Source organism: Pagrus major, chromosome 14 (assembly GCF_040436345.1).
Source record: "Pagrus major chromosome 14, Pma_NU_1.0".
In the NCBI taxonomy this organism is placed as follows: domain Eukaryota; kingdom Metazoa; phylum Chordata; class Actinopteri; order Spariformes; family Sparidae; genus Pagrus; species Pagrus major.
Window position 1 is genome coordinate 24,191,187 of NC_133228.1, and position 11,164 is coordinate 24,202,350.

General features: G+C 38.3%; 2 protein-coding genes across 2 annotated transcripts; both read left to right on the plus strand.

The window, feature by feature from the left end:
• Nucleotides 1-1,761: 1,761 nt before the first annotated feature.
• Nucleotides 1,762-3,453, plus strand: LOC141008177 (uncharacterized). Its single transcript, XM_073480423.1, has 3 exons — nucleotides 1,762-1,932; nucleotides 2,485-2,672; nucleotides 2,769-3,453. The coding sequence occupies exons 1-3, from the start codon at nucleotides 1,762-1,764 to the stop codon at nucleotides 3,451-3,453; spliced, it is 1,044 nt and encodes a 347-aa protein (XP_073336524.1).
• Nucleotides 3,454-4,283: 830 nt separating this feature from the next.
• Nucleotides 4,284-5,566, plus strand: LOC141008178 (uncharacterized). The gene is made up of 3 exons (XM_073480426.1): nucleotides 4,284-4,382; nucleotides 4,550-4,737; nucleotides 4,834-5,566. Exons 1-3 carry the CDS (start codon nucleotides 4,284-4,286, stop codon nucleotides 5,564-5,566), a joined length of 1,020 nt encoding a protein of 339 aa, XP_073336527.1.
• Nucleotides 5,567-11,164: the final 5,598 nt, after the last annotated feature.

Genomic DNA, 11,164 nt, shown 5'->3' on the forward strand with positions numbered 1-11,164 from the left:
TGTTTAAGTGGTGGTGTGCAGGTTAAATAAGAATCACAACTAAACTCAGGTATTGATCAGTGTATGGGAGGAATAAAAACAAAATAATAGGTTCCCATGGTTTGTCTTAACTAAGAGCTAAAACATATTAAAGGTGAAATAAAATTATGAGATAAAAGTCAAAATTATAAAAGTAAGACAATATGAGATAGAAGTCATATTATGAGCTAAAAGGTGATAGATATTGGATAAAAGAGAAAAAAAATATGACATTTGAAAGTCAAAAGTACGAAATAAAAACTCATCATACATGTCATATTTAAGACATAATTATTAAATAAATAGTAAAAAACAAAAACTGAATGTTTGGAACTATTTGACCACTAAGTGGTGATTAACACACTACGTTAAATAAGAATCACAACTAAACTCAGGTATTGATCAGCGTACGATAGGAATAAGAACAAAAAAATAGGTTCCCATTGTTTGTCATAAATAAGAGCGAAAAACTCATAAAGATGAGATAAAAGTTCAAAAAGTTGAGACAAAAGACATAATTATGAGATCAAAGTTATATTATGAGCTAAAAAATGATATTGGATAAAAGTTCTAAATTATGAGATAAAAAGTCAAAATGATGAGATAAGAAGTAATAATTGTGTCATAATTGTCATAATTATTCAATAAATAGTTTAAAATATGAAACAAAATATTAGGTTTGGAACTATTTGATGCAACATACATATAAAAAGTTAAAGGGAGGGACAACCGGTAGCTCAGTTGGTAAAGTGTGAGTCCCATGTACAGAGGCTGAATTTCCTGCTGGTTATACCTCTGATGTTATTTACATGTTCATGAAAGGCCACTTTGTTTACTATTACTCAGAACAGCAGGTGCAGTTTATCATCAACCTACTGCAATATGGTGGCCATATACCATATTTACATATTATCACATTATTTAATGACTGGACGCAGGCGACAACACATCAGACGCTGGTGAAGGGACTATTTCAGTTGACGTCTCGCAGCTTTCAAAGGTAATTTCAGTCACTTTATTTATTTTTTCTATGTTGATTAAAAAGGATCAAATAACTGCTCATGAAAATGAATGTGGAATGTGTTAACAGCAGACGGTAGGCGTACATTATACTATTGTATATACTACAGCACTTAGAATTATGAGAAGAAAGTCTAAATTATGAAATAAAACTCATTATTTTATCATAAATGTCATAATTAAGTCATGATTGTGAAAAAAAAAAGTAAAGAAACAAAAAGGCAAATAAAATTATATTCAGACTGAACTAAAAGAAACTGATTAAAACATTATTATTATCATTATATTATTATTTTTTTCTGTTTTGTATTTACTGTAGGTTCTGACCCAACATTAATCCACCCAGAGGTATTTGTATATATCACCAGTTTGTTAACCATCTGTATTATTTGGTTAAATATTGTTATTAGCAGATAATGTAACAAATACTGAGGATGACAATATTTTATATATATATATATATATATATATATATATATATATATATATATATACACACATACATACATATGTACATACATATGTATGTATATATATATATATACACACACACACACACATACATATATATATATATATATATATATATATTGATTTGATTTGATACTGTTGGTGCACTGTATTTATGTGAACTTGCTCCTCACAGCTTTAGTGATGTTACTAAACAATGTTAGAAAAAAAGCCTTGCACAATTTGATCTCTCAGCAGGTTTCACTCTGAAGAATGGAAGATTTCTCCATGAACACCTCACTGGATGGAAGCTTTAATAACAGCAACTTCAGCTACTCTGATTATTACACAAAAGTCTTTTTCATCATGGATGTGCTGTCATACATTATCGTTTCTGTTGGACTTCCTCTCACCCTCGTGGCGATTTGTGCTCAGTATTTTCTGGTATGTACTGTACATCATGACTGAGAATCCTTCATTATCTGCCTGTGTTGTATCTGATATTAATGGCAGCCCATTCAACCAACTTCTTTGGTATATCATAATTATGCAATAAAATGTGTAATAGAAAGTCATAATTATATGAATAAAAACACATAAATGTGACACAAAAACTCAATTATAAGATTAAAATGTCATGATTATGGGATAAAAGTCATATTTTGTGATAGTCAAAAGTCAAAAAAGTCAAAATGATGAAGTAGAAAGTCATAATTTTGAGATGGAAATTTGAAATTATTAGATAAAAAATTCAGAATTTTGACTTTTTATTTCATAATCATGAATTGTTTCATCAAGGCTAAGTTTTTCTTCATTGTTTTTTCCTTTTTGGCTGTAATGGGCTTCCATAGGTATTTCTGACAGCACAAAAGACAGATGGATGAATAATATAAATGTCTCTGACCACAGTTTCTGGGCAGAGCATTTACATATTTGGGAGGAAGTTCACAACATGTTTACAACTACTTGTTCACTCTTACCAATGTTTTCCTGCAGGTGCGAGCTGATCATGTTGCTCCGATCTACGTCATCAACCTTCTCATCACAGACCTCTTGCAGCTCTGCGGCATGATTGTTTCGCTGGCACAAGATAAAATTCCGACAGTATATCACCACTTCTTTTCAATGTACCGTTATTGTGTGGGGGTCAGTGTTGGCTTCATGGTGTGTGTCGCCATGGAAAGGTAACTATTTCCAGTATGTGTGTAGCTATTTATGTGTCCGACCATTTTTATTACTATAACACTTTGAAGCTCATCATAGACCATCTTGTATTACAGGTATTTGGTTATCGCCTGCCCACTGTGGTACCGCTTCAGACGTACCATCAAGAGCTCTGTGGCGATCTGTGTTGTCGTCTGGGTCCTTCCTATTTTCTTCTTCTGGTTTCCAAGAGGCATACCTTTCGTCCTTCTTCTTCCCTTCCCATTGTTCATATTCTTCCTGGGTGGGACTGTTAAAGCACTGTCTGCCTCCATCTCAGTACCCTCTGATGAAAAACGACGAATTGTGGGAATTTTGGTCCTGGTGCTGCTTATTTACACACTGTTATTCCTGCCCCTCATCATTTGGTACCTGGTAAAGGTAGACATACATCACTATATTGTGGCTCACTTGCTTGTCCAGCTGAGTCCCCTTGCAGACGTACTCCTATATGTTTTCATGAAGAAAGGGATCATAGACAAGCTTTTGGCCTCTGTGTGTTGTTGCATAATGGACAATAATGGTATCAGCAGAATGGACGGCAATGATATCAGAAGAATGGACGGCAATGATATCAGAAGAATGGACGGCAATGATATCAGAAGAATGGACAGCAATGATATCAGAAGAACAGACAGCAATGATATCAGCCATATGGACAGCAATGATATCAGCCGTATGGACAGCAATGATATCAGCCGTATGGACAGCAATGATATCAGCCACATGGACAGCAATGATATTAGCAGTACATCAATATGAACGATGACAACATTAACACAGTCGGCCTCATGTAGGCAGAGATAGACGGAGAGAGAGAAAGAGAAATAAAGGATAGAGACAACACAGATACTGTCATCTACTGATATGATTTACAATAATACTCCTAACTGTAGATTAACCTGTTAAGGGGCCCACATCGTTAGAAAGCTTGCTAGCTTCCACTTTCTGAGTGAAATGACTGTCTCCACAAATAAAGCTTTATTTACTTACAAGTAACATGAAAAGAAACAGAAAAAAGAGGAAGATAAGAGAGGAGAGAGAGTTTTATCATTTTTACAGTTAGTTTTATCATCTCATTTATTTATCTGTTCTGGTGTTTTTAGTTCATGTTTTCTGTAATTCTCTGTTCCATTATTGTCTGAAAACTATTAAAAAATGAAAAAATGTGGATTAATCCACCACTGAAAATAGTCCCAGATAAATGTACTATTTCCTCCCTTTTGTTTGATTAAAACTACAGACAGCGAAAACTTTACTCTGTATGCAACATTAACGATGTTAATACTGTAAATATCTTATTTAGTTTATTTACTCTATTGTATTCTATCTGACTTGTTTTGTGTCTGTCTACAACTACTCCACATGGCTTTAATTGCCCCTCAGGAAGAAATAAAGTATTTTGAATTGAATTGAATTGAATTGAATTGAACAATTCAAAGAAAGCGTGCGCTGGAACAACATGGACCTTTGTTGGTACTAGATATTTGAGTAAGTACATATAACAGAAATACGGGAAATATAGATGCCTTGTTTTATTAGAAACAAAACTTTCATTCATATCAAACATATTGAAACTTTAATGCAAGTCCATGGAGGCCCCACCGTGCAATGCTCCTGGTTCTGACCCGTTGAGGCGAGGAGGAGCTGCCATGGATCCATCTTGCTCCTTTTTAAGTGGTGGTGTGCAGGTTAAATAAGAATCACAACTAAACTCGGGTATTGATCAGTGTACGGTAGGAATAAAAGATATAAATGTCTCTGACCACAGTTTCTGGGCAGAGCATTTACATATTTGGGAGGAAGTTCACAACATGTTTACAACTACTTGTTCACTCTCACCAATGTTTTCCTGCAGGTGCGAGATGATCATGTTACTCCAGTCTATGTCATCAACCTTCTCATCACAGACCTCTTTCAGCTTTGCCTCATGGTTGTTTGGCCGGCACAAAATATAAATCCCACAGTATCCTTCTACATCTTTCTTATATACCACTATTTCATGCTAGTCAGTGTTGGCTTCATGGTGTGTGTCGCCATGGAAAGGTAACTATTTCCAGTATATGTGTAGCTATTTATGTGTCCGACCATTTTTATTACTAGAACATTATGAAGCTCATCATAGACCATCTTGTATTACAGGTATTTGGTTATCGCCTGCCCACTGTGGTACCGCTTCAGACGTACCATCAAGAGCTCTGTGGCGATCTGTGTTGTCATCTGGGTCCTTCCTATTTTCTTCATCTGGCCTCTAATTGGCATACCTAACTTCCTACTTCTTTCCATCCCATTGTTCATATTCTTCCTGGTCGGGACTCTTAAAGCTCTGTCTACTTCCATCTCTGTACCCTCTGATGAAAAACGACGAATTGTGGGAATTTTGGTCCTGGTGCTGCTTATTTACACACTGTTGTTCCTGTCCCTCATCATTTTGTTCCTGAGAGTGGGAGACATACATCACAGTATTGTGGCTTACTTGCTTGTCCAGCTGAGTCCCCTTGCAGACTTACTTCTATATGTTTTCATGAAGAAAGGGATCATAGACGAGCTTTTGGCCTCTGTGTGTTGTTGCAGAATGGACAGCAATAATATCAGCAGAACGGATAGCAATGATATCAGAAGAGCAGGCAGTAATGATATCAGCAAAATGGAAAGCACCGATATCAGCGGAACGGACAGCAATGATATAAGAAGAGCAGGCAGTAATGATGTCAGCAGAATGGATAGCAACGATATTGGCAATGATATCAGCAGAACGGACAGCAATGATATACACAGAATGGACAGCAATGATATCAGCAGAATGGACAGCAATTATAGCAGTAATGATATCAGCAGAATGGACAGCAATGATATTAGCAGTACATCAGTATGAATGATGACAGCATTAACACAGTCATCTTCATGTAGGCAGAGATAGACAGAGAGAGAAAAAGAGCAATAAAGGATAGAGACAACACAGATACTGTCATCTACTGATATGATTTACAATAATACTCCTAACTGTGGATTAGCCTGTTAAGGGGCCCACATCGTTAGAAAGCTTACATTCTCGCAATTTTGGCCAACTTACCAATTAAGTGTGTGGATGTTTCAGTAGTGCATCAAACTTTGTTGAAATTTTGCAAATGTATGTAATTTTTAAGCAATAACTCCAAGTATAGCAAGTAGGTGTTAGCATGCAGCCCACAGAGCCGCTCGCATGGCTCTGCGTCGTGTTGTTCTGTTACAGTCAGACCGCACAAAAAAAACAGTTAAGTTCATTTCACCTTTCCTCTTTTGTGAATGTCTGCAACAAGGCAAAAAAATAAAAAATAAATAAATAGCAAAAAAACAAAAATAAACAAATCTACATTACCTTTAATGCTATAATTTTCTAAATTGTGTCGTATGGTAGCTTCTTTGTTGATGACACACTCCTGTTTTAATTATTTTTACAGTTGTGGTTAGTGACAGATGAAAGGTGTGTGTTTGTTCTACAGTTAATAGAACATGAGTGTCATTTACCTTCATCACTGTTGGCCTGTCGTTTGACATGGAAACATTTGTGACTGTTAATAAAAGGTTTCTTGATCATATAGTTGAATCAGCTGAGGGTTCAGTCACTGCTCGAAGCCTTTGAGGTCTCTTTTTTCTTTCTATTGTCAATCATCTCGCTGTTTTTGTCACCTCTTGTTCTGTGACATGTTATGTGACGCTCTTATTTTTCTCATATCTGAATTTTAAACGGAGAGAAAGAAGCAGAAGTGATCTTGACAGAGTTACAACAAAGAGAGCGAGTGAGCATCTGAAACAAAAGGAGAGAGGGAGAGAGCAGCCCCAGATGCCGACTAGTCCTTCCCTCCCTCCTCCTCCGCTCTGCTCAGCTCCACCCGGCTCCCGGTGCCCTGAAGGCGGCAGCAGAAGGACGAACCCAACGCACCATCTGAGCCCAGAGCAGCCGGGAGGCACTTCATTTACGCTACAGAGCCTCCCTGTTTACACAACACCCTGCAGCGCACACACTCATGTACAGCAGTTTATCACTCTTGTGAGGACTCTGCATCAACATCCGTTTGGTTTCACCTCGACCACATAGAACCAGATGTCCTGTTTTATATCTGCACAGTCCAGTTTCAGATGTTGAAAAGAAATCTGGATTTTTTTTCTTGCATTGGTCTGAAATGGATTTTGCTTGTTGTGTCTTAAATTGCTTTATAGTTTAGTAACAAGTCAATCACTGTACACTGAATTGAATTTTTTGCACTGATTAGGTCACTGATTGAATAAAAACTGGGGCAGCGATGAGTCAATTACCTGAGACACATTCTGCAGGCTGCACATGGTGATGAACTAAATCACATCTTCAGAGTCTGGTGAGAAATAAAGAGTGAGAAACTGGTACATACAGAGCTGGTAGGGGTTACATTTTGCTGCTCACAGTGGTCGCATCAGAAATAAATCATGGAAATTACAGAATTCTGAGCTGTTATTCATAAACCCCTCACCGTAGGAGAAATAAGAAGCTAGCAGTTGAAATCAATCTAACAGAAACGATCTGATCCAGTTTGAGAATAATTGTAGAAACCTAAGAAAAGCAGGAGTCCTTTTGCTTTCTGAAACTGACTCGTGAGATGACACATCAAATGTTTGCACTTAACATTTCTGCAAACAATGCTTACGTTCAAATTTCTACATGTCGTTCATCCAAATTCTAACCAATTGTTTTTTGTGCTTAACCTAACCAGACCATGATCACAGTATTATCACAACATAAAACTGAAAACCAGACCTCAAGAAACATAAAGCTGCAAAAATAAACAAATGTAAAATTTCGACATATTTGTGGTTTGCAGAAACGTAAATTCTGCAAAAAAAAAACTGTGACCACTCATCTCGCAAGATTTCTGAGCGAGACTTCTCCTTCAGCGAGACTTGTGTTTCTGGTAGGACGATCGACTCGGCGATCGACTCGAACCGCAGCATCTCCCTGTGTGTTAGTGTGACAGCTCAATGTCAAAACTCACCAAGAACACCAGTTCTTCCTGTTTTATTTCTCTTGTTTTCATACTTGTCCAAATGTGGACTTTGGTGTATACATGGCACGTGGCACAAAGTGTAAATTTGTGTTATTTGTACGCAGATGGATGAGAGTAACTGGACAGACTATGGAGAGAGAAAAAATAGATAGTGATAGTGTTTTTCCCAACATCTTTTTGTGATTTCTTTTCTTTCTTTTTAATAAAAATCTTTTTTAGGTATATGATTAAATACATTCCTTTCTGAGTATAAGTATTGTCATAAATTGGTTAATGTAAACTGTAAATTTGTGTTATTTGAGTTCAGATTGTTGAGACTGCGTTGCAAATGGACGTCCTAAGTTTTTAACATTTTCAACTTTGACGTGAGGTCTTCACCTTAATTTGCCGCTTGCATCTTTTCATTGACTAATGATGGGAAAACATCTACTGCAGCTGCTGTTGGGTCGTTGATTGTTGAAAACCACAGGTGCATTTTTCACAGCGACCACAAGGGGCGACAGTGAGCCTATCCTGCCTCATCTGAACCCACACAAAGCTGAGATTTCAGCTTCAATCCTCTGTCGCTGGAACACCTGTGAATAAAGCAATCAGTGTTATAAGTGTTTGTGTGTGTACGTGTGTGTCCATATTAACGCAGCTTGTTTTCCCTGATCTAAACAATAAAGTAATTAAAAAGTTTGCCTCTGAGACAAATGCCTGTCTGAGGAAGAAAAACACTCTTCATCACTGTCAGCAGAGGAAGAGGAGGAAGAGGAGACGAACGAGCAATACTGTTTTTATCACTGCCGAGGGAGAGGGAGGAGAAAAGGTTTAGGAGGTGAGAAAGAAAAGTTTATTTTAAGTAGAAAGTGAAGCAGAACTTGAGGAGATGGGATTAAAAGATGGAGGGGGTGAGGAGGTTTTATTACTGTGTAAAGAAGAGGAGACGACGGAGAAATACAAGTTTTATCACTGCTGAGGGAGGATTAGGAGAAAAGAGGATGAGATGGAGTAGATGGAGAAGCATAAGGTTTTTATTACATCGAGAAGAAAATAAAAGAGGTGGGGGGAAACAGAAAATGTGTACAGAGTAAGAAGAAAACACTTCTGCAGACGAGGAGGATGAGAAGGAGAGACGAGAGGAAACCGAGGAAGAGGAAGGAAGAGAAAGGATAGAAGGAGAAACAGAAGATAGACGATGAAGATGAGAAGAAGAAGAGAGGGATGGATGGATGGAGGAGAATGATTAAGAAGATTGGATAAAGGAAGAATAACTTGGCCACCTCAGTTCTGTGATCAATCACCTGATCAATCGTTGTGATCGGAGCCCTGGACGGCAAAGAGCCTTCATTGGTTAGCTGTCCTCTGCTCCGGGCCGGATGACCTCATTGGTCGGCCGATTGATCAGTTCTATCGGGGTCTGTCTGCAGGTCAGCTGACGGACGGATCGGGGATTGATTGGTCGGACTGGTCGCTCTGTTCAATCACTGTGATCGGATCAATGAACATGAGGAAGAGCCAAAGATCAGAGAGACCAACACGTTTCAGCTCAACAAGCACCAAGTTACCGACCAGAAGCCTCAATTATCTTGATTTACAGTCGGACCTTTGGTATTATAGACACGTTTCTGAAACTCGAATCATATCTTAGGTAAGAAGTTTAGTGATGACAGAACGGTCCAAACTGTTATTTTACAGATGCAGCACTGAAGCTGCTCAGTGGTGTTTTGAAGCCAAAAAAGCTCGACTTCCCAGCTATGAAAGTACCAAGATCTTTTGTGTTGTTGGGCCCATAGAGTGTGCGCACTAGAGACTTCCCTTAACGCCTTGTTTAGCGCCCAGCTAACTTGAACGGGGATGAAATATTTAAATCATGTGGTTCTTCTAGACTTTACATTTATTGGACCTAACAGCTCAAATTATAACAGTCAAACAAGTCTTTTCTTGGGGGTTGTAGGGCTCAAAAACAATTATCCACCGTTTTACAGTATTGAGAATTCTGGCCTGGCTAAGTGACCGGTGTTGACCTTTGAATGTGAATGTGTGATAAACAAAAGATTGGGAAATACGAATGACACCACACCTAATGGGCACACACACACATAACCGCATGGAGATGCCAAAACTTTCCAAACTGGTGCAAAACAGGAAGTTTGCACTCCAATCCAGCATGTATGGTCAAGGCAACAAGGATGAACACACACACACACACACACACACACACACACACACACACACACACACAAGTTCTGGAAAGATTATTGGAAAGTACATGAAATAATACTAGGAAGGATATGAAACAATGAGGCAAAGATCATCGTGGCTTCTTGGTGGTGGTCCAGGTCACCACTACGCAGGTGTGATTGTGTCAACAGATTTTGAGGCATATAAAGCCCGGTCAGTCCAGGAATAAAGAGAACCCACTTTCTACAAACCTTCCCTCTGTGTCGTCTTTCTGAGAGTTTCGGCTTCAACAGATACAGTTGTTGTATACATTCTCTACAACAACAGACACTTCTTTCACAACGTTAGTTTATGGGGAAAAGTCTTTTTAGCCGCAGTGCATCATGTGACGATGTTATTACTGGCTTCAAAGCCTGGTGCTCTTCCTGGGGTCATGCTGTTGATGCACAGAGCTGCCATCTTGTATTTGGAGGTCAATGTTGGTGAAGTGCGTTCAACTTTCCCAGTCAGAAATTTGACTTCAGGAGGCGTTACAGTTGAAATTGCCTGCTGGAGAAGCTAACAATGACGTTACACTGTTGGAAAAGCTAAACTTGATGTTAGCCAATTAAGAAGCCAACACGGATGCTAATTCGTTGCTGTCATGGTTCTCAGGTGATGTACGCTAATAACCTCTGTAATCCCTCAACTGTAGTTAGCTCCCCTGATTTGTCCAATCATTTTTTTATGACCCTTTTGGGAACTAGCTAAACTTAGATTTTTAACATTATACATGCAAAACATTAACATGTAAACAATCTTGTCATTGTGAGCATGTAAGCGTGTGTATTTCAGGAAATTGGCAGATGAAATGAAAATGTATGCATGTTTCCATCCAGCACTGTTACGCAAATGTTGGAGTCGTCCAGATAAACACAAGGTGGTGCTAATGTTGAAGTCAGGTGCCGTTAAACCATTGCTGAAGAAGCGGACGCATCAAGATGACGTAATCACACGAGCTCCAGCCAAATCTTTTCCTGCCTCTGCCGATTGAAAAATGTAAAAACAAATGTTGTGTTTTTTTCCTTTTTTCTTTCACATTTCATGGCCTTTTCCAATCGGGGAGTCCGTCTTTAAAATCTCGCGTCTGTACTCACGTTGACCTTCATTCAAACCCACACAACTTTATGTAAACCTCTAGAAAAGAACCCAGACATGAGCTCGACTGCTGTGTCACATCACATCACAGTATCGATGATGCTTCAAATTTAGATAAAAACGTTTGAACTCTGGAGCTGAAGTGTGTAATG

Bases quoted from the DNA above. Each gene is read 5' to 3' on its own strand.
- LOC141008178 (XM_073480426.1), top strand. From the start codon at position 4,284: ATGGAGGCCCCACCGTGCAATGCTCCTGGTTCTGACCCGTTGAGGCGA. The intron at 4,383-4,549 runs GTTAAATAAGAA...GTTTTCCTGCAG, and splicing joins TTTTAAGTGGTGGTGTGCAG to GTGCGAGATGATCATGTTAC. The intron at 4,738-4,833 runs GTAACTATTTCC...CTTGTATTACAG, and splicing joins GTGTGTGTCGCCATGGAAAG to GTATTTGGTTATCGCCTGCC.
- LOC141008177 (XM_073480423.1), top strand. From the start codon at position 1,762: ATGGAAGATTTCTCCATGAACACCTCACTGGATGGAAGCTTTAATAAC. The intron at 1,933-2,484 runs GTATGTACTGTA...GTTTTCCTGCAG, and splicing joins TTTGTGCTCAGTATTTTCTG to GTGCGAGCTGATCATGTTGC. The intron at 2,673-2,768 runs GTAACTATTTCC...CTTGTATTACAG, and splicing joins GTGTGTGTCGCCATGGAAAG to GTATTTGGTTATCGCCTGCC.